Source organism: Pseudopodoces humilis, chromosome 1, assembly GCF_049639895.1.
Source record: "Pseudopodoces humilis isolate 2021_Gansu_Grassland_sample_001 chromosome 1, ASM4963989v1, whole genome shotgun sequence".
NCBI classification, from domain to species: Eukaryota; Metazoa; Chordata; class Aves; order Passeriformes; family Paridae; genus Pseudopodoces; species Pseudopodoces humilis.
This window is the reverse complement of record NC_142200.1, coordinates 10796146-10823291: the sequence shown is the minus strand read 5'-3', so window position 1 is coordinate 10823291 and position 27146 is coordinate 10796146. Positions and strand designations below refer to the sequence as shown.

At 38.6% G+C, this 27146-nt stretch overlaps 1 protein-coding gene across 2 annotated transcripts in view; it reads left to right on the top strand.

Moving 5' to 3' along the window:
• NSMCE2 (NSE2 SUMO ligase component of SMC5/6 complex) overlaps window positions 1-27146 on the top strand; it is a 125482-nt gene that overhangs the window by 40759 nt on the left and 57577 nt on the right. For both annotated transcript variants that reach the window (XM_014254483.2, XM_088057283.1), the window contains one exon: window positions 17977-18130. In XM_014254483.2, coding sequence (XP_014109958.2) covers window positions 17977-18130 — 154 coding nt within the window. The remainder of the gene's footprint in view (window positions 1-17976; window positions 18131-27146) is intronic.

Genomic DNA, 27146 nt, shown 5'->3' with positions numbered 1-27146 from the left:
GGAGGGCTGGGTAAGTGTTGGCAATTTGTCTGCAGCATCAGTGATCCAGGTTCTGGGCAAGCAGCAGACTCACATGGATAGTAGGGATGGATTCTTCTGCTTCACATGGGAACCATCATAAACCACTAAGACCAGTACTTCCTTTAGTACTCATACTAGTCCAAAAACTTGAGATACTCCCTCAGAATTTTTTCCCCAAACACCCCATTTCTGAAACTCTTAGCTAGGCACAGCTGGAAGAGGAAGCAGAGCTGTATTCCTGTTACCTGAAGTAGTGGGATTCCAGCTTCCAAACAATGCAAGTTTTTATCTGCTTCTTGGTCCTTCAGTCATAGCTTTCTGCCTGGAACCATAGGATAGATTAATAGAATCATTAAAGTTGGAAAATACCCTTAAGAACTTGGAGTCCAGTCATAAACCTCACACTGCTAACTTCACCACTAACTCGTGTACCACATCTACATGTCTTAAACACCTCCAGGAACAGTGACTCAACCACTTCCCTGGGCAGCCTGTTTCAATGCTTGATAACATTTTTGGTGAAGAAATATTTCCTAATATCCAATTTAAACCTTCCCTGAAGCAAATTCAGGCTGTTTTGTCTTCTCCTGTCACTTGTTACTTGGGAGGAGACCAACCCTCATCTGGCTACAACCTCCTTTCTGGGAGTTGAAGAGAGCCATAAAGTCCCCCCTGAGCCTCCTTTTCTCCAGGCTAAACACCCCCAGCTCCATCAGCAGCTTTGTTGCCATTCTTTGGACATGTACCAGCACCTCAATGTTAACATTCATTTGCAAACTGACTTACAGTGTCCTTGATCCCCTCACCCAGATCATAGATAAAGATATTAGATGGGACTGGCCTCAATACCAAGCCCTGAAGAACGCCTCTTGTGAGCAGCTGCCAGCTGGGTTTAACTCCATTCACCACAAACCCATGTTGTCTGGGCCTGATCCCTTGATTGTCGTGTATGTGCCATGTGTTGGCACTCAAGGTGATCTGCTCTACAACCTTCTCTGGCACTGACAGGCTGGCAAGCCTGTAACTCCCCAGATCCTCCTTCCTGCCCTTCTTGTGGATGGGTGTTACACTGATTCCCTTCCAGTCAACTGAGACCTCCCTGTTGAGCTAGGACTGCTGACAAATGATGGAGATTGGCTTGCTCAGCTTTTCCACCAGTTCCCCCAACACTCTTTGGTGGATCCCATCTGGCCCCATGGACTTGTGTGTGCCTAAGTGCTCTAGCAGGTCACTGACCAATTGCCCTTGGATATGGGAGCTTCATTGTGCTCGCTGTCTTCCAGCTCAGACAGCTGAGGAAAAACAGAAAGACTGAAGCAAAGTTATTAAATAGCTCTGCCTTTTATTTGTCCTTTGTCATCATGTCATGTGATCCTCATGCCCAGGATAGCCTCCAACTGTGACATCACCCATAAGTCCCTCTCTATTCACAACAGCAGGTCCAGCAGAGCTGCCTTTCCTTGTTGGCTCCCTCACCAGTTTTGTCGGGAAGTTCTCTTCCACACACTCCAAGACCCTCCTGGATTGTTCCTTCTATTCTGTGTAGTATTTCTAGCAGACATCTGTAATTCTTATTCCAACGGAGCTTAAGTTTATACCTTGGAGAAATTTTTTCAAAGACCCTACTGCTCTCCTGAGCAGCACCCCTGAAGTGAAGCCCAATGGCTTCTCTTGGCTGCTCCTCACTGAGCAGAGCAGTGATTTGACCTGAGCATGGCTCCATGGCTGCCTACCCTGGGAGGAGCCCTGGACAGCTGAGCAGTCCAAGCTTTGGATGGTGGAGTGTACCCCCACCACTTCCAAGGAGGCTGAGTTGTCAAAGTACCATTGGTGACCACTGGTGATGTGTACTGTGTTCACCACTGTTTGGGAGCAGCTTCTTGGTGACATCTCTGGGATTTCTTTTACACTTTTACAGTCCCTGCAATCCATTGCAATCTGCAGTTTTAATATTAATAGTGCATTGCTTCTGGTTTTGTGCCCTGATGGCAGGGCTCCTTGTTGGTAGTGTTCCCTAAGGAACACCATCTCATCTACACGAATAGGAAGCCGATGGAAGTTAACTCTGCCCCTGGTGAGAATCCCACCTGGCAGGGAGCTCCCTGCTGCTGGTTAGTGAGTTCTTGCCCAGTTTGTTTGCTTTGGGATCACATCACATATTGCTTCCTCTTACTCTGGTATTCAAAACATGGGTTGGAAGATGGATGTGAGTTAGCTGTGCTGCTTCAGGTCACGAACTAGCTGTCCTGATTTCAGGGTAGGCAAATTAGGGCGGTTTTTACAGGATTTAGTTTTATGTGCTTTTCACAGCAACCATTCAGTAAAGTAAATATATGTTATTTTGTTCTGTAAAGATATTTTAGTGAAATCTCAGTGCCTCTTTTATTGAATGACTAATGCATTTTGGTTCATCTGAATTACATGTATACTGAGTCATTTAATTTTGTAATGACATACTTAGATGTTTAAGTCTCTACAAAAATTAAATATTGTAAAAGACTAATATTTTGTTCTAGGAGTTTGTGCCTGTGTCACCACAAGCCTCTGCTAAAGGAAAGGGCTCCTGTGAACTGAAAACTAACAGGATGCTGTATCGCAGAAACATTTTGGGAAAGCATACATGAACCAGTATGTCTTTGCAGAGCCAAAATTTTGTTGGTTTTTGTTTTTGGGTTGTTTTTTTTTTTAAATCAGTTCTTCAACTGCTTGCTGTGTAGTGTTGCATTTAACATTTCACAATACTGGTGTTGCACTCTTAGTTTTTCCTAACTCAGTGTTCACCCAACATTTCTAAAATTTTCCTCATGTCAGACTATATTTACTTCACATTTTGAAACTCTGGCTTTGTTTACGGGGGAGGTTTTGCCAGTAACAGAATTAAAATAGTTATATCAGTGTTCTCTGCAGTCTTGCTTTTCTTGTATGTGTTTGTGTTGTGTTGTTTTGTTTTTGTGTTTTTTTAGCTAGGATTTTCCTTTATTTTTTATTTTTTTTTTGAATTCTTATAGAGAACATGTAAGCTGAAATAAAATAAAAAGGATCTGCCAGTTTTATACTGGGATAACTGTAAAATAAATGTATACATGCATTGCTTGTGTAGACCAGTGGAACAGCCTTCCTTGAATTACTTTGTCATGTGTGCTACTTCTTGAAGTACTTTTTCCCTAGTCTGATGTCTTTCTCTTATTAGCTCACAGTGCCCTTACATTCCTTGAACAAATGCCTGTTTTGCCAGGCTCTCCTTATTTTGAAACACCTTGCAAGCTTTCACTTGTGCATCATTATGCTGGATTTGTAATCTGTGTTTCTCCCGATGTGTGGTTGATACCGTGTCTTTGCTTTTGTGCCAGGTCCATCATTTACTCTGTGAGCTCTTTAGGGCAGAGAGCTGCTCATCACCTCATGTGCCTGCTGCAGCACATACCATATTTTTAGACTCCAAGGAGCGATCATCAATCATTGTGAAATATCAATATCCCTTTATTCTGCTATCTATGAATACTGCTTGAGGCTTCTCATCACCCTCTTCAAGCAAGAAATGAAAGCTAAGAACCACAGAAAAAGTTGATTTTGTACTTGCACAACGGGGTTGTATGGTGAGAAAAGGTTTGAAAAGAACACCCACCACCACCAAACAAAAAAAACACCTATATAATTGCTAGTTTTCACCACTGAGCATGAGAGCTGGGACTGTATAGGAGAAGAATGGGAGATATTTGTAGTGGTAATTCTGAAATGAAAATAACTTTCTGCTTTGTAAATATTTGTATGTAAAATGCAGAGAGCAGGATTTTCAAAAGTGCTTACATGATGTAAGAAACAAAATGAGAAACTGAATCCACAGCTGAATGGTTAGGCAATAACGTGGGATGTAGGAGAGTCAGGTTCAAATACTTGCTGCAATTATCTTTTAATTAGTTATACAAAGTGGAACAACTTCAAACAGGAGAGATCGAGATGTCTTACCCCTGAATACCCAATAGCCTATGGGCTAGGACAACTAATATGGGCTAAGCAGAGATTTGAAAACAGGTCACTCACCTTACTGATGACTGTTTTAACCACTGAGATATTAAATCTGATAGTATGTGGATTTCTCTCCTCATTGTTTATGAGGAAGGATTTGCCTGGCTTAAGCAACTGACTAAAGGAAAGGGTTTGTGGAGGAGGCACTCATTGGCATTAGAGGAGTAGAACTCCCTGTCGCTTAGACTGTCGGCTTCGATAGCTGGCTTTTGTGATTCCTGTTTTTTGACACTGACTTTCTCCATCTATTTCATACAAGGTCTGAATGTCTAATTTAGGGAGAGGATTTCTTTGGATAGCCAGATCTCTAAAGCTTTAGTACTACAGTTTGCATCTTTGCTACAACATCTTTTGTGCATTTAGTTGTCTGTGACAAAGCAGGGAGTTACAGCAGTGCAACTGACCAAACAAAAGGATGCAAAGGGGTTTAACAAGGCTGACATATTAAATAGCAGACATAAAGACATTACATATTGTTAAAATGTATTTACTGCTGAAGGAGGAAATCATGCTAATATACTAATTACATCATCTTGAGCCTGATAATTATCTCTGCAGGATTTCATGAGTCTGCATCCATTTGATTTGTCCTAATTCAGAGCCTTGTCATCCTCATCTGCAATCTCTTGGCCAGATGGAGCATGGAAATCAACACAAGCGTTCCTAATATGCAAATAGAGATCTGCAGTTCCACTTCAAAGTGGCAGCTTCTGAAGTGGGAGTTTTAATTATTCCATTTTGAGTTAGTGACTCTGCAAAAGAGTTGGTTTTTTTCTTCTGCCAGTGAGTTGGGTGTTCTTTTTTTTTTTTTTTTTCTTCAGATTTGTTACCTAGCTTTGCAGCAGGCATGTCTTATTCTGTCATGCAAACAATTAACTGGTTGACCAGTTGATGATCCATTTGTTTACTGATTGCAATCCATAACTTCCTCAGGGAGTTGTTTGTCCTGTTCTTCTTTGGTTCTTTAGCATGTAGTATTTTATATAACATGATGAGATTCCTCATTGCTCATCACAGGAATTCTGTCATGAACTTGACAAACAAGGTCATGTATCAGCTGCCCTATGTTTTTCAGAGGTGAGCTGTGTCTCCTGTCAAAACTAAAATCCCTTGAACAATGGAATGGGCTGCTGAGGTTGGGGAAGAAGAGAAATTCATCAAGCAAGAAATGTTATAATGACTCTATATGGCATGGCAGGAGACAAAGACTAAGGGGAATGGGATTGTCCCCCTGCACTGGTGAGGCCACACCTCAAGTACTGTGTCCAGTTCTAGGTCCTGCAATTCAGGAAGGACATTGAGATGTTGGATTGTGTTCAGAGAAGGACAGGGGAGCTGGTGAAGGGTCTAGAGAGTCAGTCATATGAGGAATGGCTGAGGGGGCTGGGAGTGTTTAGCCTGGAGAGGAGGCTCAGAGGGGACCTTGCTACTCTCTATAACTCTGTGGAAGGAGGCTGTAGCCAGATGGGGGTTGGCCTCTTCTCCTAGGCCAAAAGGAGACAGGACAAGAGGACATGGCGTCAAACTGCACCAGGGGAGGTTCAGGTTGAACATTTGGAAGACTTTCTTCCTGAAAGGGTGGTTAAGCCTTGAGATAGGCTGTCCAGGGAGGCACTGGAGTCACCATCCCTGGAAATGTTAAAGAAACAACTGGATGTGGCACTTAGTGCCATGATGGTGGTGATTGTCAGGAGTTGGACTTGATGATCTTGGAGGTCTTTTCCAACCTTAATGATTCTTTGATGGGAATTGATAATAGTTAAACTACAGGAACTGACCAAAATATAAAATGATTGGCTGAGATGTAGCTGGAATTTCATCTGATTGTAGATAACTACCGAGTAGAATCAGATCAAGTATTTTGATGTGACATGTACTCATAAGGAAGATTCCTGTTGAATTGTGAGATGAAATTACAAGGTTAATTACTTACACTGAGTTATACTGTTCCACTTGGGATAGTGTATTTTCACTTTATAATGAGGTGAACTTAAGGAGGTCACTGACAGTGAGGAAACTGTGCAGCAGAAACACTTAGGGCAAAGTAATCCTAAGTACCAGTGGGTGCACTTGGGAGAGAAAGAGCCCATGAGGAGGTCAGTGTAGACTGCTGTTCTTGTGAGACTGCTGTCCCCTGTGTGCAGGGGAGGCAGCCTGCATCTGCTCCCTAAATCCTTTGCCAGTGACTCAGCAGGTGTTCAGTGAGAATGTAATATATAAAAGAATGTAAGCATCCCATAATTAGGGCTAGTAATAAGACAGGAATCAGTTTAGCATGTGATATACAGTGCGTCAGAGAAATGAAGGAAAATCAGGTTTGATAGGGTTATAAGAAGGAAAGTGCACTACTAAAAATTGTGATGAATGGTGATGAGATGAACTTCAAAAGAAGCTAAAAAGGGAAAGTAGTTATATGAGAAAGAGGAAGATTGAGTTCAAAACCTAAATGTAAGAAGACTGGAAATTCAGGAAGATGTAGGGAGAAGTTCAAATGGCAGGAGAGGTGTTACCAAGACAGTTGGCTGGCATAGGGCTTGTGCTAGCAGCTTGAAAGAACTTGGGGGACAAATGTGATAGCATTGCAGAAACTGAGGAATAAGAAAAAAAAAAATCTATCTATTGAGTTTAAAAATAACAGAAAGAAAATACCTGCAGGCACAGAGTGATAAGTTTAGAAGAAAATTACTTTTTTATGCTTTTAAATCTTATGGTAAATGACAGTTTCTAATCATGGACAGCATAAAATTTCTGTGATTATCAGACAGCATAATGAGAATGTTTTTGATGGTCAAAAAAGTACTGATTTTTTTTTGGTATTATGTCCAGACTCATAGAGGTGTGTCATCCTGTGTCAGTAAGTTCTTGGAGAGACAAATAAGATTTCTACTCTTAACACCTTTTCTTGTCAGCCAAATCAATATTAAGAAAATTGTATTTAAATTTGAGGCTAAGCTTTTAGATTTATTTTGCTTTTACAAACAGCACTTTAACAGTGTATCGGAAGAGTACTCCACTTAGGAATTGTTCTGGTTCATGCTGTTTTTCCCTCTTGCCCTGCAGACTCTCAGGCAGAACTGTTTCCTTCAGCCTTAAAACTGCAGATGAGAACTCTCTTTTTTTCCTGTTTCTTCTTACCCTGCTGTCACATTTTAAAGACATGAGTAAATTGCTTCACAGTCACACAGTCTCATTTACAGAAATTCTTATTTTAAATATGAACTATTAAAAAATTAAAGTTGGATTTTAATTACTTCCAATAGTAAAATTAAGGGCTTGAGTGCAATGGGGGAGTCTATACATGCTGGAGAGCTGGAATATTATTTAATTTCTAGTAATAATTTTAAACCTGGATTGATTATTTGCATTTAGCTTTTTAAAAAGGCATTGTGTATGAATTGCAAGAGTCACAAGAGAGTTGCAAAACAAGTTTTTAAAAACTCTTCTTGTATGCTTCGTATTCTAAAGTCAGATACCAGATTTAATCCAGTCCACTTAACAGTTAAGAATTGCTATTGCTAGTATTGTGCTTAAGTGTTCACAGTTTTTCAGGTTTCCTTTATTATGGAGAGTATGAAGCTTTGAACTAAGAGTATGAGGCTTTGAACTAAGATGCAGATACTTATGTAATGATCTATAACAAAAAATCTGTTCAGGTTTTGTCCTAGTTCTGAGTACCCCATTTTGCAAGGCTCAGTACAGAAGGGATGCACTGGAATCAGGAAGTTGGGCTCAGTCATGCAGGACACGCAGAAACAATCAGACAGTTGTAAAAGCATCATAATAAAAGAAAATGGTGTAAAACAAGGATTTTGAAGAAGGATTTAAAGATGTATTCCCAAATGTATGTTAGGAGCTTTCCCACAGCAGGAGGACCAGGAGAAAGAGAGTGTAAAGTGTTTGTTTTGAAAATCAAACAGGTAGAGTGACAGAGACTAGCATCATCAGTTATCTGATGGCACGAACCAGCCTCTTGATACTGTGATAGATAACCGGAAAGGTGTGGATAGACTCCAAGGATTTTGGAAGGTCAACGGGAAGGATGTGTAGGGTGGTAATATAAACAAGATTAACCCAGGCTGTCACACAGCACACCTTCTCTTTGCAAAAAATGGTAACTACAAAGGAACAGCAACATTATCTAGCATATTAGAGGCAAAGGCTAAGTTGAAATGCTCATCTTCTGATCCAGTTCTTCTTCTGAAGCTAAGTTACAAAGATGGACCTGTAAGCAAAGAGGAGGAAAAGAATTGCGGTTGAAAACATCCTTCTCTGTCTGCCTTCAGGGAACCTGTAAAAACTGGGGAACAGAGATATCCTGTGACACCTATGCAGCAAAAGGGTATGTTACCATTTCAGAGTGTGGAGTGCAAGGGAAAATAATCACTCGAGCATGTACTAGGAGAGCACGTAGTGTTTGGCAAGAAAATGGAAGAGGTGCAAGCTGTCAGCCAGAACTGGTAAATCAAGAAGGATAAGACTGGAAGTAAGGCCTGGGATTTAGTGGCTAATAACTCCATTGAGGGCTGTCTCAACAGGAAGCTGGATAAGTAAACATCACTAATATGGATGGAAAAATGTGATAGGTAGAAAGGCTCAAAGGAGAGACTTGTCTCCATGGCATTTTGCAGTGAAGTGCAAAATAAAAGGCAATTCTGCCACCACACGCAGACTGGGACAAGTGAGGTATTTGTACCCACTGAGTATAAGTAAGGTTGGTATTCCCAGTTTATATGGAAATTGGGAGGCTTAGTACAGTTGCACTCGTTGGGTTTTTGCTTGCTTTGCTTAGTGCAGCCCTGTGCTATCACTGAATTCACTGTTCTGTGTTAAAGGTGGAACTCACTCTGATGGAATTACTGCTGTCCTGATCTGTATATTAATAAATATATATTAATTTGGTGAGTGTAGGCTGCAAGTTTCATCCAGAATATGTGTTTTTCAACTAATGTCAATTTGACTGAAGCATGAGTCTGTACTTAAGGTATCTTACTGCTGTTTCCTGAAAGTGTAAAGTTTACATTTACTCCTAATGAAAAATGACGACATGACTGACACTACTGTTTTGGAGAGTATGAAGAAGAAATGCTGTCAGTGCTGAAGAACTTTTTGAGGACAATAATTTCATCAGATGAATGAAAAAGAAAAACCAAGAGGGGTAAAAATTGAAAAAGCTTGCCTTACTTTCACTGGAGGTATACCCAAAGAATACGGAACACATCCCTCTGGAAAAACAACAGATTTTAACAATGGTTGCTGTATGTATCTTCAAAGGATAAGTCATACTTGGTATTTATAGAGGAATAAGCTACACAGCTAGCATAAATTAGGGTTTTGTAGGAGCTTTTGAAGATAACACTGAACTATACTTGTTTTAGGATTTAGCCCTTTATTTCCAGACTGTAGAAAACATGGGTTTTAGTGATCTTAGTCAAACAAACAGAGCCATACAAGAGTAAACAGGTTGTTAATCCAAAATCACCGTAGGGCCTTTTTCTGCTGCCACTGAAATCAATGTCTAAATTCCCATCAGTTTGAGTGGGGTATTAAAGAAAGAAAAATAGCTGTAATATCCATGTTAATGTATTTGCTAAATATGTGAATTAATCAGCAGCTTGGTAAACTGGTTCAACAGCCTCATGCATCTGCTGAATCAACCTCGCCAAAACAGATGCACCATCTGCCTCACAGTTTCTAAAACACTTTTAAAACAAAGCAACATTTTTATAAGAATAAAGTTATAAGTTGATTTTGGTGTTACATGCCTTCATCTGTGCTCAGGCAAAACTACTTAGAGCAAGATGCTGTGTATCTCTAGTGCACCAAAATAAACTTTCATATAAACTCTATGGTAGAACTTTTAGGTATGAGGAGAAGAAGATAGTCTTGCTCCTTCAACATGTCTTGAACCATAATATTGTAGAAGTTTTTGCTTTGTCATGTTCATACTTCCTATGTGGAAAAAACATACAGAAAACAAGATGAAGATGAATTTCTGCATTGTTGAAGTAATTCAGAATATTTAGTTCAATCCTTACTGCAAATGATAGACTTTCAGAAGTGGTGAAAGGATTAAGGTGCTAAATATCCATGAGCTTTCTTCACTTTGGTACCTTGGGAAAACCTCACCTTTAATACTCACATTTACTGCTATTTTTGTGAACCATTTTTACATTATTTGTAACAGGTAGTTTTAATACTGGTATTTCAGTAAGATCCTCTTTTGTTGCTTATTTTTACCCCTTTGCACTTTTAAAAGCAATGCACAAATTTGTTTCTTGGAGAGAAACAAATGAGAGTTCACCATCTTCTCTCTACTATAGTCAGTAACTGGGGAAAATAGAAACAGGTACTTTTACTTTTTTTTTTCTATTAAAATGTCTGTGGAATAGAGCATTTTGCTTGAGGTGAAACTTCTAACATATGGGAACCCCTAGAGATGCTGTTCAGGCTGTAAACTTTGCATGCACACAGGCAGTTTTGTTTCTTCACCTGGTGCTCATTTGCATTAATCCCACCCTATATATATGGTTCCTTTCTAAACAGGAGACAGAAAGCACCCAGGGTGGCCAAAATCCATGAATAGCCTTACTGAAATGACTGACGAGTGCCAGGAGTTGTGAGAGCTTGCTTGGACACATCCCAGTATACCTGGAAACAGTGTGTGCCCCTCAGTGCTTATTTTCTTTTTAAGGGTTGAACGTGTGCAGCTATGTTTAAAGTAGGGAAAGAAAACTGTGGAAGATACAGGCAATTTTATTATGGGGACAACCTGGCTACAGCCACTATGTTAATGTGCTGTTTTGGAACCCCGGCAACCCTGCCTCACCTTCATACTGTTACTTTAGCAGAGTTTTGGGATATTTGAATCGTGCTGACAGTGATTTTCTGTTGTGCTGGCCCAGTTTATTAAGGCAGTATGTGTCATAAGTGTGGGTCAGCCCTTACAAATCTGCCTCTCTTGGTATTTCACAATAGTCTGCGAAGGTGTTGCTCAACCGGAGTCCCAGCCCTGCAGCCATGGTGTACAGAGGTGTTGAATCTCCTGAATCAGATGTGGGCCCTTAGGCAGTCCTTGCTGCAGCTGAGCTGTGCTCATGCTGCAGCTCCTGCTGCTGAATGATGATATCCTTTTTGACTGTCCTTGCAGGTGTTTCCAAGTGCAGTGTTTTATTTGTGCATCAACAAATGATCTGATATTTGCTAAGGGTTTGAATCTAGCCATTGAAGAATAATAAATGACTGTTTAGGTTGAGTTGAAATTTTGCAGCCTGATTCAGTTACAGTGGTGACTCACTTAGAGTTGGTTCTCACATGATTCACAAAGTGTATGGGTGACTCAACCCACAAATTTACTTAGCTCCCATGTTATTTTCCCTCTTAGTGAAAAAAATTTGTTATAATAAATAATCACAGCAAACTTTGATGTACCCTGAGGTAAAATAAATATATGTGTTGAAAGGCTGCATATTTGTAATAATAAGTTATTTAGTGAGGTAAGGATGAAATAATAGGATGTAGGAATTTTTAAACAAGAAAGAAAAGTGATATGCATTCTGTTTGCTTTTGTTGCATAGCAGAGATAAATAAAGGAAGAATAGTTACTTTCCCTATGTTTTGAGATGCTCAGAGAGGCTGTTTTGACAGTGTCCATACTTACTGTTGTAGCCAGTCAATTCTTGGCATTTGTTCTCTGAAATAAGCAGATTTAGATATGTTCTTGTCTGGTTCAGACATTTCAAAGTGATGTCAGTTCAGAAAAAGTGAGGTTCCCAGGTTCTGAACTGGGTCTTTGTAGGATGCAGTAGCTGGCACACCTAGTCCTGAAGTTGGCTGTCTGAAAAATCGATTGAGTTCCTTCACAAAATCAAATTCTCAAAGGTTAGAAATTCTGTCCCAGCAGGAACTGTATGAAGTTTTTCTTCAAAAGATGCAGCTGCTGTCAGTGTTTCATAACCACATGCAGAGGCACATGGCTGTAGTGTAAATACAGTCTAAATTACTCTGAGTTTAGAGTTAGGTGGAAAGATCACCATAACCTTTTTTGTGCTGTCCCAAAATAATTTAAATACCTAAATAACTACATACCTCTGAGCTTTATAGCACCGAGTGACTAATCATCATAAATGAAACAACAAAGAATCAGGAAAATGAAGAAATTCTGCCCTGTCAGATGCCTTGGTATTTTAAAAGTTCATTAGCAAGCAGAAATATTTCTATACCTCACAAAACTCAAATGTCAGTAATAGACATAAATTAAATTTCAGAAGTCCATATTTTACAGGAATTAAATTACAGGGAACAAATAATGCATGGTTTGAAAGACTATGATGAGAATTCTGAATTCTTTGAAGAGATAGTTCTTTCATAGATTGTATCACAGATTAGAGGAAACTGCAACATGTTTCAGGTATGGCAAGAAATTTCTGAGAAATAAAATGGATGGTACTGTCAAGCTTCCAAATACCAGGGACATAAAAGACAGCCCTGAGAAAGAGTACCTTGGAACAGTGACAGGATAAAAATACGCAGCTAAAGGACTTCTGTGCTAGTGAGAGAAGAATAAAAAGGCTAAAAAATAACCATGGAGTGTCACATGCTGAACCACGGCAATGCAAAGACTGGAGGAGCATTTCTGTGACAGGCAGAATGCTGTTCTTTTATCACAAAGTTTGCCAAGCAGCCACAGGCTGTTTCAGGCCTCTTTATAGAGAGTGAACCAAATGCACATGTTAATTTGAACTTTCCCTCAGCTAAAGGAGAAGGTAAAAGGATGGCTTTGTGCTCAAAGCACAGAACTGGGATTTATTTATTCTTGGTTCTGCCGCAGTCTCCTTGTGCAACCTTAGGCCAAGTTATTCACCTCTTAATGCAACAGCCTCTCCATTTGTAAAATATATGGTACATGTCACAATGGGTGTTTGAGGCTAAATTGTTTAATGTTTGTGAAGTGTTTTGGGACAGGGCAGGACAGTTATTAAATGCTGCAGTGCAGCGTGCAAGGTTGTGCTAATTTGTGCCTTTTTAGACACTGATCCCTTACTGTACGGAGACTAATACCACAAACTGATCCAATTTCAGTCTATGGTACCTTTGACCTCACTCCTTCTGAGATTGGTCTGGAACGGAACGATTTATTTTTGACTTGGTGATTATGGTAATTGATTAAATAAAAATTTCCCAGACTGTCCCTTAGAGTACCCTGCATTTACTCTTCCCTTAGGCTCTGCAAGCTGGCCTTTCAAAAACGCTGATTTTTTTGAGTCATAGTTTTAACAGTTTAGGCATAGAATAGACACACTCCCAGTGGAAGAATCCACGAGAGGAAGGTGTATCCTTACAGATGGATATTGGCAGAAGACATGTCATGAAGTGGCTCATTTCATAAAGCACTACCTGTCAAAGAAACCCCTTTGCATATATCACTCTGATTCAATGGTGTGATGTAAGGCCATGAGTAAATGTATATTTTGATAGTTAAACTACAGCTACGTTTTTCTAAGCAATTATGTTTTTAGTGTTTGCAAATGTGTTTTCTTATCAGGACTTCTGGCAGATCATATATGTATATGTATGTTATATATAACATGTTTGGTCTCCTTATTGCTGAGCCCCAGTGTAAAAACCCGTGTGGTTCTTTGCTGGTATGGCACAGCAGATGCTTTTGCTTTTTCCATTGTTGTAAACAAGCTGTTGTGACTGATACTTCTTTTCACCATATGTCCTGAACACTCCCAGTTCATCCTTACATGTAATTTCCAGGATGCTTTGTAGGGTGTGTATGCCTCCACCCCATTTCAAAATCAGTGTAGCTCTCAATGGATTGACTAATGGCTGCAAGGTGTTACTTAGCATGCTGGCTTTGGCTGACAGCACTGCTAAACGAACAGTTGTTTGCTTAATGTGTCTTTCATGGTTCTCATGTGAAGTAATTTATTCTGAGGAATTGAACATGCCAATGACTTCAGGTCTTCTGATACACATTTATCTGATGTGCTTCAGAGAACAAGAAGGAACAGGACCCCAGCTTGGTGCCCCAAACACTGATAATTTTGCCTTGTCCATTAGCCATACCCTTTGTTTGTATTGTCCTCAAACATTTTGTTATGCTGATCTCATCATTCTTACGTCCATCAAGAATCTGTAGAGTAGGATTGGGTGTGTGGCAAGAACTAAAGAAAACTGCAATGAACCTGTAAAGGTGTTGTGTTGATGCAGTGTATAAGGTGTTGTAGTTCTGTCCCACTGTGAGGATCTAGGACTGATGGGACGTCTTCTTTCATTTGTTTTCATTTATGTTGTTCTGTAGACCACTCTCAACTCTCTTCAAGGCATAGGATGTGCAGCACCAAAGAAAAATTGCTTGTGCACAGCAAAATATATTTGGTTGTTATTATAGTGGGTGGACATGCCTTATTCACCTGTGATGTGTTGACCTTCCAGAAGGTCTACCTTGCATTTCAGTAATAGAATGTGTGTGGTACAGTACTGAGTGTGGTCAGGAATGGTGTCTCTACTAATCATTCTAATGAAAGCAATCATGTGGAGGTGAACAGAAACTGAATTTAAATTGTAAACATGAAAGAAGTTAAACTACAAGAAAGTGCATTCTTTGAGCATCTCTCACACCTGACTCTAGGTTTCTGTATGAGGTGGTTGTCTGAGACTTTGTCATATGTGCTGGTCTGTCCTCACAATCTAGTAATGTATTGGAATTGGGAATACAGCTATTGGGAATATAGCTGGTGTGAATAACTTTTTTTTTCTCTTGATTCGCTTGACAGCTGGTGGAATTGTTCATGTTGCCCTTAGCACATAGCAGGCTTGCTCTTACTTTGATAGACCTATGGCAGCAAGCTGTGTGATTAGTTAGGTGCTGAGGGAGAGTTTTATATAACCATTCTCTTGAGGTTAGTAAAATATCTTCATGCAAATTTTTGTAGCTCTACAGTGGCACAGACAAAGTTTATTTGTGTGCATATCATAGAATCATAAGAGTATCCTGAGGTAGAAAAGAGCCACAAAAGTAATTGAGTCCAGCTCCTGGCCCTGCACAGGACACCCCCAAGAATCCCACCATGTGTCTGAGAGCATTTTTCAAATGCTTCTTGAACTCTGCCAGGCTTGGTAGTGTGACCACTTCCCTGGGAGCCTGTTCCAGTGCCTGGCCAGCCTCTGGGTAAAGAATCTTTTCCTAATACCCAACCTAAATTCTTCTGACACACCTTTATGCTGTTCCTTTGGATCCTGTTGCTGGCCACCAAAGAGCAGAGGTAGGTACTTGCTCTTCCCTTCATGAGGAAGCTGCAGACTGCAATGAGGTTCTCCCGTCAGTCTCCTCTTCTCTGGACTGACCTCAGACATTTCTTATACAGCTCCTCCTCTAAACTGTTGACCATCTTTGCAGCCCCTCTTTGGGTGCTCGTTAACAAATTTATATCTTTCTTACATTGTGGTGCCCAAAACTGCACACAGCACTCAAGGTGAGGTAGCACCAGCATAGAGTGATGTAACGCACCTTCTCAAACATATGTCCTCTTCGGTAGCATAATGCTGTAAGTTACAGCTCCTGCCTTTTTCTCTGCTTATATGTGTAAAGTCTTAATTCTTGGAGTTGAGAACCACTGTTTGAACTAAAATTAGCTGTGCCCTTCTTTTCGCCTCTCAGTCTGAGGGTATGATTGAAGGTGCTATGTCGATGCATATCTGCACTCAAATCTTCCGTGAGTCAAGGAAAAGATAAAGAGATCCTGATGTAACTCTATCAATGTGTAATGTGGTCCCTGTGGAGAGGAAAAGATTATTGGCATTGTCTTTACTACTGATGGATGCCTGTAATGAATGTCTACATAATTTATTTTACTCTTTGTGTCAGTCTCAGCAACTTAGAATCACTTCAGGGTTATTTTTAGTATACACAGCTGCATCTTCTATATGGGATCTGGACATAGTGCTCTCATTTGTCATCAGGGCAGATCTTAGTGGTGGGCTGTTATTTGGACTATTCTTGTGTGTGTCTATATGTTATTTTATGTTGAAGAGAGAATGTCGGTAAAAACAGCATGATGTTGCAGAAAGAAATATGTTTGCACTGCATGAGTCCAGATCAAAGCATTCTTTTATAATGTCTTGGATTTTAAATTAATTTTGATTTAGTAACTGCCTTTTTGTTCTTGTGTACACTTGATGGCCAAATTCCTTCTCCAGCTGAGTACTGAACAATGCTGGTTGGGGTTGTGATAGGCTTTTCGTTGTAGCAGTGTGCTGTGATGCTGGCACAGGCAAACCATTTGAGTGTGTCTGATTGTCCTCATGGCACTCAGGCACACAGGATGCTTAGTTTTCCATTGCTCTTTTGGTCAGGTTTCATGGGTTAAGGACTCTACACTCCTGTCTGGCTCCTGCAGCTGTCTAAGCATCTCAGATGACATGCTGTTAGTCTATCATAGTCAATGTGTTCCTTTGGTACCAAAGTATTACTGAGTCTTTCCCATTTGCAGCTGGACGTTGTGGTAGGTGATCTTTTATCTCCAGGTGTGTTTGAAAACTTCATGCTATCACCTGGTAGTGCATGTTTTTTACTTACTTTTCTTCTTGCCACAACTTGCGTCTGCTGAAAGTAAATGTGCCAAACTGGCTTTTCTCTTGGAAGAAGTAATAGTTCTATGGGTTACTTTGCTTTGCTTAAGGAATAGTAAAGTGGTTTTTTTTTTCATTTTATGTATCTGCTTAAGTCCATTTTTACATGAACATTTATTATTTGTTTGGCTCCTGAAACAAAATATATTCCATAGGATTTCCAGGATCTCTGTAAACTTTCAAACCTGTAAATGATTTGATGAAGTGGACTGCTTTTATTTCTCAGTAGGCTCATTTTTTTCCTGTCTTTCACAATGAATAGTGTCAGGGTCTGGTAAAAGGCAGAATTTAATGTGTGTAGTAGGGGAAGAATAGCTTAGGAGATATGGTGCTTACCTCCTTTTCTTTAGATTGTCATATTTTGACATGATTTTGGGATAGAAGTGGCCTTTTTCTGGTTCAGAAAATGCTTAGCAGTAAGGGTTTGACAGATGTCTACCTTCTTTCTGACTTGGTGCTGTTGCTGACCATCATTGCACAGCACAGTCCCTACCACATGTAAGCTAGTTCTAATGAAGACCTATCAAAGTTACAGTTCCCTAGAATTTAATGTTGCCTTGAGAAACAGAAAACTCCAATTACTCATTTTAGGGGGTTCCCAAAGCAATTTTTGCATACTTAGAATATCTTAATATTGTCTGTGTGATGATTTCACTTTTCTGGGTATTTATTCTTCAGATCATTCCAGATGTATTTGCTGTAAGTAGGTGCTTTTCAAGAAACTGTGTTTTTGCCTGTTTATATGGCTTAGTGCTTCTAGTTCACGCAGCACAAATAAATTGAGGTGGTTTCCTTTCACATTAGCGGTACTGTTTTTGTTGGTGTCATCACACTACTCTTGTATGTAGATTATAGGCTTCTGTAAACCTGATTCTGAAGTGGTGAGTGGAGGTTTTTACAAAACTCTTAACGAAAGTTACGTCAGATTTTCTGTTATCTTCTTGCTTTCTGGACAGAGTTATATACTTTGATTTCATTCTCATTAAGTGTTAAGCTGGTTCATGTTAACATGTTTGCCTTCACCATTCACACAGGTAAATTTGTCTGCCGGTCAGTTCTGTTTTCCCTTTAGCGGGTGTGAGAAATACCCAGCAAGTGAGTTAAATGACACTGAGAAGCTAATATCTACATTTCACAGTTACTTTTACTGAAATAGAGGTAACTTGGAGGTTATGGCTTCAGAGCAGGAAGCCTAACTGCAGTCAAAAGAAACTGAGATCATGCTATTGAATTTTTGCTTGATGTCTTGAAAGTGTGTCATAATGAATACATTCTATTTCTTATTCCTTACAGGTAAAACGAGAAAAACCAGAAAATTTACCAGATTTAGAAAACTTGGCGCAAGAAAAATTCCTTGAAATGGAGAGCAAGAACAGTGACTCAGATTTTCAAGGGAATGAAAAATATATGTATTTTAAGGATCAACTTAAGGAGATGAAAAAACAATGTAAGTCTGATTTTTTAAAAATAATTAATTGAATGCTAAATGGTAGGATTTGATTAACTGTCCTGAAATATAGAACTGCCACTTATGGCTCAAACTGAGTATTCTTAAAAACTTATTTAAATTTATATCAGTGTAGAAAAAAGCCAGTGTAATTACCTTGGTTTTATTTAGACTTCCACAGTTCCTGCTGTGTTTGAATACAAATATCATGAAAAACACATTTTTTTTGTAAGGTGGGCTTTTTCGTTTGAAGGCCTTTAGCATTTATTTTCTTAATTGATAGGATCTTCTAAAAGGATTAGGTAAGCTGTTTTCATTTGTCACTTAAACAAATTGCTCCTGTTTCACAACATAGGATGTGTTGCAACACTAAGGAGACCTTTGCTTTAATCGTAGAACTATATAGGTGGAAAATGCTTACTGTACGTGTTCTCAGGTTTACAGCTTGTGTGCACGCACCATGTAACACTGCACATAACTAACATCTAGGTTTTTTTGAATCAATGTAATTTTTCCAGTGTTAAAATTTTAAAGTTATTTGTGCTTAAATTACTAGAAAAGTTGGAGAGTAAACAGCTTGGTTATTTATGCAACACAATAAAATTGTCTGCTTTTATTGCCCCACACATATAGCAGTCATTAAAATATCGCTCTGATTACTGGTTCTGGGAAAGTTCATGGGCTCTGACACTGTTTGTGTTGCTCTTCCCCAATCATGAAATCATTACGTTCTGAAATCGTATTATTCTGCTTGTTGTCCCTTGACCCCTGTACCTATTCCCTCCCATCCTACATTTTGATTTCAACATAAACTGGTATCTCAGGAACTTTAGGAGTCATAGATTAATGATTTATACCATTGGAAAATGATATTCTGGGTGCTCTCTTGTAGCTGTCCTTGAGTTCTGGGTGTTTTTGGAGCCCTATCCAAAACTCAGTGAAACTAGTGGAAAGAATTTTCCCACTGGACTTTGGATCATTTCCCTCTAGAGATTTATAGGACATGCTTGACAAGGTGAATTTCAAATCTGGTATCTCAAGACTCCCTAGGATTAGAGCTTGAATGCTTAATATATTTGTTTCCCATCTTTATGCATTTTAGCACTGATCTCTGAGTTTAATCGAGTTCTTGGCACTACTCTAAGAGTGAACATACCAAGTTGCAGACCGCAAAACAGTGTAATTTTCACTCTCTACATAACTGTAAAATTATTACTGCCCCACCATTATGTTGTAATTTCTAATTTCCAGGTGTTTGTAACTAAGATAGAAATCTTGATAACTGACTTTGGATTTACTTTCCACTTTATAATTGCCTGAGGAAGGGGTGTATGCTGTAGTGATACATTCAGTTCAAGCTGTAGCACTATAGCAACTGGCCGACCTGTTGGAAAAAAACTCAAATTAAATAAACATAATAGAAATTATTATTAAAAAAAATGAGGACATCATTCTGTTACTGCTGCCTGAAATCCAGATTTGTCTTACTAAACACTTGACTTGCAATATCAGCTGAGCTGAAGCCTAATAAAATCCTTTTATTAAAAGGTGTTACTAGTTGTTTACAGTTAAAGCTGTTGATTTACCTTAAAACATACTATATGTACATGTGGTTTTGGTGGGGTTATTTTTTAAGAAGAAATTAAGGTCATCCTGTTAAATCTTCAGCATTCATGCTTGAGCCAAGTTATCTGTGTATTCTTTACCTTCTTCTGTATGAGTTGTGATTTCAAAAGCATGAGTCCTACAACTCTGGCCTCATCTTAATATTATGATGTGTCTGCAGATTTTGGAACACATTTTAAACCTGCTGGATGTAAGTTACATGTATCAATAACTTCATCAACGACTACTGGTTAATATTTTGTTTTCAACTATTAGCCTTTCCAGGTGCAACTTAGTTCACAATTCCTGGCTTGTTTCAAGAACACATATGCAGTTGAGGTTCAGTTTTTAGCTTTTTTCTGGAATATGGTTTTATTGCTCAGTTAGATAAAACATAAAAACTCCTGCCAAGTTTTCTCAATTGGGCTTTCCTGTTGTTGGTTTTTTTGGTTTTGTTTGTTTTGTTCCAATATTTTCTATCTCGCAGGAACAGACAGGGTAGATACTAAAATGATTTGCCTTCCAGGATGAGTTACCATTAATGATTATGTATCTTTTATGTAGAATTTAACATTTGTATTCTAGAACAGCTGAACAAGGAAATATTATATTCTCACATTGTCTAGCTACTTAGAAATTAACTAGGATTTCATGAAGAAAAACTTTCTCAACACAGTTTTTAGGTAGGTTGCAAAGTGTGAAGCAGTACAACCTTATTTTAACAGAAAAGTAAGCTAATATATTTTCTTTTTTGATATTTGCTGCCACTGTGATGAAGGGAAGCTGCATGGTTGTTCCCTTTTCCCTGACAGGTGACAGGCAGTGCCATAGGAGGCTCTAATGCTCAGGGAGGAGAATGGTGTTGTATCATCTTCAGCTTGTCTTCCCTTGGCAGTTCTGTGGGAAGGAGACCTTGGCTTTGAACTTCAGCAGCAGCCAAGCTGCAGAAATGAAATTGGGCAAGTACATCTCTGTGGCAGTAAGAATGAGATCATGCCTCAGAGCAGTTTCTGTTCTGCTTATCGTTCAGACAGTTTTCAGGCATTTTCTCTAAATCTGTAAGCCTTTATTATGCAGCTACTTTAGCTGGAGTTTGTGAAGTGATGAAAAATCTTCACCTCTGATATGTGTCAAAACACTGTCAGACAGGTTTTATGTGAACAGCAAGTGATTTTTCTAAAGTCTGTTTTCAGAACTATCTTAGTTTCCTAAATTCCCACTTCTTATTTTTAATGGAAAACATTTTCATTTTTCTACTCAAACCTTCATAGACTGTAAGCAGTAGAATAGAGTGTTTATTGATTTTTCTGTTTTTTTAACCATTTCTTGTACCCCCAAGTGGCTACTTTATATTTTCCAAATAACCAAGTACTTGGAGGAGCATTCACTAAATTTGGTAATACCAGAAATTGCATGTGTGGTAAGGAAAATTTTTTGTGTCCTTAACACTACATGACTGATGCTCTCCTTAGACATAAGGGTCCTGGATCTGCAATGTGCTTAGTGATCTCTTTTACATTAAATGAAATGCTTAAACAAGTTGCTTAAATTAAATTTTATGAGTAGATCCTTTGAAATGAGTGAGATTGCTGGCATGTTTCACTTCCTTATTGGAGCATGACCATAGTACAGAGCCTTGCAGGAGTGAGCCTGTAGGAACTAAACATGCAGAAATTGTAACTTTGCATTTTGTATCTTCTCTAAGTTTTAAATCCTTCTGTTTGAAGTTGTATTACTGAATCTTTTTATTTCTTGCCAGAATATATATATATATATATACATAAACATATACACATATCAAAGGCATCTATTTTCTGACAGAAAGTATAAGAAATTTTGTCTTCACAGAATGAAACTAAGATCTGTCTTTATTCTCCATGTATCAGTTTAAATTTTATGATACTCTACACAGAGAGCTAATCAGAAGGTGTAATCTCTACTCCTGTGACCCTAGCTGCCACTGCTGTATTTGCTGAAGGTTATTAAGTGTCACATTTGGTGCACAAAGGATGACAGATTTCATAGTCCTTTCGTAGCAGCTGATAACGTGCACTTTGGAATCCTTGATAACTGCGGGTCTTGCAAACACACACAGATGCACTCTTCAGTAGTGATTTTGTGGAAAGTTCTAAGATTTGAGTGAATGACAGTATTGCTGGTTATGCCAAACCGTTTAAGGACTGGATTTGGCAAATGTAGGAAAGATATATTTTTTTTTAATGGGGGACAAACCATTTTGAGACTCAATAGTAGTCTGGGAAAGTTTTTGTCACAGGAAACCAGTCACTATAAGGTAGTTTGGAAAGTAGCTACACTGCAGTTGTAAGGATCTTTCTTGCATTCTCCACTGGAAAAAAGAGTGTGAGTCTTTGAAAGGAAAAAGTATGTATCATTTTTGCTAGGATGGATTTATAGTTGTTATCAATAAGCAAATATTTTGAAAGGAGAAGATTCTAAATTTAATGTTCAAGTAGATGCCATATGCCCTGTTAATACATGTATTTTAAGTTATGCATATGCTGAGAAATAATGATGTGAAAAAATGTTTTTTTAGATACAGTTTGGGACAGAAAAAATGTCACTGTGAAAGGAATTATCTTCAAATTTTTGAAAGAGTCTTATAACAGATTCCAGGAAAGACGAAGGTCTTTGATTTGCTTTTAGTAGTACAAGAAAACAAGCTGCAACAAGATACTATGTATCTTATATGTATATGTATGTATCTTATAATACTATGTATTACATTGCTTGACAAGTTTCAGCCAATTAATCCTCACAACATCCCATTGAGGATGGGAAGGTTAACTTTACTTCTTACCACACAGCAGTGGTGAAATTTGAGGAAATAGTTGAAGTTACTTATATGGACTCACACAACTGATTTGTAGATCTGGGTTTCTCTTCAGTTCTAGTTGACTTCTTAGTTGGCCTGTTTTTGTCCCTATACTTGGTTCTGATGGCAGAGAATCAGCTGAAAAGTAATGTTAGTGTATTTTTCCTTGTATTTTGAATGTAAAAAAATTTTTTAAGTCCCCATACTAATTATGAGAAAAAACTTCAGCACAAGAAATTTTCAACAAGAGTTGAAAATTCCAGCTGAAAGTGGGATTTGTGTTATGACAGTTCAGTGGTATGTGTGGGATATGCACTTTTCGTTTCTGTAAAATGCCTTACAGATGGCGCCTTTACTAGTAAAGAAATGAAAGAGGATCCAGCACTTGGGAAAGTCATTGGAAGTTTAGGAGACCTTGGTTTAGGTCTTTGCTTCGTTACCTTCATTGTGGTCTTAGATCAAGTCATTTAGTTTCAGAACAGATCAATTCAGGGAGTTAGGTTCCTAAAAACTTTGTGGATCTGGACCTTAAACCCATGTCTGGAATTCAGTTCTGGGTGTATTGTGTTTATGGACTGTGCAAGAGACCTGGTCTGGCTCATATCTGTGCTGCTCTGGGCTGGTAGCCTATAGAGCAAAGCAGCCGTGTCAAATTGAGTGCAAAACATTCAATTGCCCTGATTCTCTAGCAGCACTAAAACATCATTATTGATTATTGTGATTTTTTTGAGTTCAAAGACTTGTAGATAATACCTAGATGTGTTCTAGCATGCCAGAGTAATGTTTTCATGGTATGATGCTGAGGGGGGAAACTGCAGCCCCAGAGGAGTAAAATGAGTATGTCAAGAGGCATTTGTGTGAGTGAGAGCTGATTTCTGGGTAGGGTGTAAGGACTATGCTGAGAAGAGAAATTAGCCTTTTCCTTTTGGGACTGTCCTGTCTGGGCAGGACAGTTGGGCAGTTCCTGGATGGAACTAGTTGATTTGCTCAGGAGTGAGCCAGCCCACTTGAAGTTTTGAAGGATTAAGAGATGATGGCCTGATAATGGAATGAGCTAAAGTTACTCTGTTACACAGAGTTTTTGGGAAGATCAGCTAGAGAAACAAACTAGATCAATGGGATGCTCACACAGTATAGCAACGGGAGCTGTAATGTACCCAAGAACAATACCCAAAGTGCAAAATTACCATCACAGCTACTGTCCTTGCTAGTTTGTGAAGACCAACTTCAGAATGAATAAAACTATCAGAAGCTTCCTTCTGCAATATGGAATGACTTTTCCAGGGTAAAAATTAGCTTTTTTCTTCTGTTAAAAATGCAGAATCTTGCATTGACAATAACTGTGTTAGTTTAATGAAGAACATGAATTGCCAATAGTCCTGGTGAGGGTTTCTTTGATTAAATGATTGCCTTTCTAATGAAACTGATGGAAATAAGAAGTTTCTTGTTTTGGCATTTCAAGCTCTGACATGTAATTTAGAGTTAAAATGAAAGAGGAACCACCCCAGCCTCTCCAACAGCTCTTCTTCATTATGAGTAACCTGGAGTAAGAGACCTGAGTTTCAGTCTTGGTGATTTAAAATCAGAACTTGACTCTTGGCCTACTAAGTGATTGACCTGTAACTCTGGAATCAGTCTCCTGCTCTCTCTGTCCACAGTGTGTTTATCTATATATAAAAGTGGCAAAAACTGCAGAAGGAAATACTGAGAGACACTGACTCTTTAGCCTTATAGTAAAGCACTCAGCTGAGGGAGGTCATATCTAAATCAGAAAGAGCATCAGATGTAGGTCTCTCCCGTTATAAATATCTGCCCTTCTAATCAGCAGATGCTTGAGGAGAAGATCTACTTATCTCTTTCTATGTCTGTCATCTAATTTATACATATATTTTTTAAAGACCTACATTTTATTCCATTGCAAAAGTCTTTTCAGGATGTAGTTTTTGTTTCATGTCAGTCTGGCTTTCAGGTTAGCACTGAGTATAAAATTTAGAAAGGAAATAGAGTGTTACATAGAAATAATTTTTTATTATTATTATACACTTACGAATAATACTTAGGTTAATTTATTGTTACTGCTATGGGATAATTCTCTCTTAACTGAGCACATTGATGGCTACTGGCATGGCATTTTTACTGTTTGTATGAATATATAGGCCAGGAAGGGAGCTTCTAGATGCTGCTCCTATTCCCTTGATGTTTCATTCAATCACAATATCTAATAGAATGCCATCTTAAAATACATTATTTTTTTTCTCCTTTGTTTCTCTTGGAAATATGATGAAAAACCTTAGAACTTTGCTCAGATAGTGAGAAATTTTCAAGCAAAATATGTCTGTGACTATGTTTTTTGCTCATTGTTCTTGTTCCAGCCCTGTACCCTGGCTTATAAAGGTGCTCTCCCTCAATGGAGTTTAGTTCAATTCAGTCAGTTCCTGTATTTCTTGACTCTATGATAATCCAGTTATGCAACATGGAAACTTAAACATCTCATGGCTTGTGACCATACTTAAACTCATCAGAAATGTTTTATAAATTTCAGATGAGTGAGAAGCATTGGGATAGATACTAAACCTTGACTGTATCTACAATTCAGAAATGTTAAATAGGTGCATTATATCCTATGGGAAATTTGCTTTCTGGTAATAAATCACCAGTGATTTCACTTCGAGTTTTCATTCACTTCTTTCCTGGTGTAGTAATACATACTATTTTGGAAATCACTTTTGGAAGCAGTGAAAATGCAAAGACTTCTTGTCAGCTAATTACAATTTTACTTACCATTATATCTGTTGCCCACTGTTTAGAAAGATTTAAAAGTCAGATGATGCAGGTATTCCAATCTTTTGCCATGAGTTACAGTTTAGATTTTAAGTGTGATCACAAGAAAATAGGTGAAGAACAGTCCAAGGAGAAAAATATCAAAGAAAGAGGAAAGGGAGAACAGTGTTAAAATTTTTAAATGCGATGCTCTAATTTTGGAGTTAGTATATTGAGGAGGAGAGAGAAAAATAAACCTTAGTGGAACTTTAAAATAAGAGAACTTGGTTTTATTTACTCATTTTTTTTTCTGTTACTTGAATATTTATCTGTTTGGACAGTAGGTTTTTTCACTCTTTCTATATCTCTCTTTTCAGTCTCTTCATTGAGAAGAGACTCTTTCATTTCAGTCATTTATATGGTGGGACTTTGTGCCATCAGTATGCATGAGGATCAGTGGGAATACTAATTCAAGTAGAACTCTACTACTCCAAGTAATGCATTTGTATTAACTGCTGGGCCAAAACACATTTGAGGAGAAACAGGCAAGTAGTTCTGAGATAATGCTGACTAAATTATAATCCATCAGTGCATATCATACTGCATGGTAACTTCAGAATACTCCAGTTCAGAGAAAATAAAACTCTTGGTGTTTTTATGGGTCCTGAAACTATTTGCCACATGGCTCTTTGGTGTGTCCTTCAGAAGTGCAGTTGGTTGTGGTAGATCTTGCTTTGGCAAGTGCCAGTGTAGGTCTGAAATTGGTGGAATTTCCCTTTTGCTTTATCTGTACTTGTAACATAAAATAACATGCAAAATGGTAGTGTACTAGATTAATACAAAACCCAAGATTAATAAACATCCTCTAATTCCATATCAGATGTTGATGTGCATTAGCTGCTTACCGTAATTTTTGATATCCATATTATTTAATTTCCCTCTTAAAAGCTGTAGGCACCGGTAAACTCAGAGTAGAGCGCGGTTTCTTTCCAACTTGAATTTCATGCCATTAGTACACTGGAGATCTTCACTCTCCCCCAAATCTGTTAGATGTTGAGCTGAAATGGAGGAATAGAGAAACACTAAAGGACTGCGATACCCCATCTTTTAGGTCTGTGGACCTCAGACTGGATGCCAGTGCCTTGAGTTAAGTGTCTTGGCTCTCAGGTGAGGGCTGTGGCACACCTGCTTGAACAGCTTTGTTCAGTGACAAATCTGTTCTGTCAGCACAGAATGCTTTACATCTGTATGTCAATCACAGTATTGCATAAGTTGACTAAAAATGTGCCAAATTTAAAATAACACAGAGGTAGTGAAACTCTTTTACTGTGAGACTGAGCACCTGTGCTTGTATTATGTAGCTGGAGAGGAAATGGACCATGGCTCTAATCTGTAGATATAGGAATTTCAGACTCTCAAATGATCACTGATGTTATTGGGGAGCTGAAGTGCTAATTTTATGTACTCTTTCTCAGGGGTAGCCTAAAAGATGTTGCTTTCAATCTCCATTAGCACAAAATCAAAGAAATCAACCACCTTTGTTGGCATTTACACCTTACTCTTAAACAGGTTTGGAGCATTCAGATGTTTTGTCACAACTGAGGGAGTAGTATAAGTTGTCACCTTTCAGCAGGTATTAGCCCTGATTTCAAGCATAGCATCTGACTTTACAAGTGTGGATAGGTTTATCGTGTCTTATCATCTCAAATGTGAATGTAGATTTGTGTTACCAGACTTGCAGTGAATGATTTTCGGATTAAAGACAAGTTGCTTAACAGGTGTTCCAACAGGCACTAAAAGTACTTGTTGAGAGAGAGA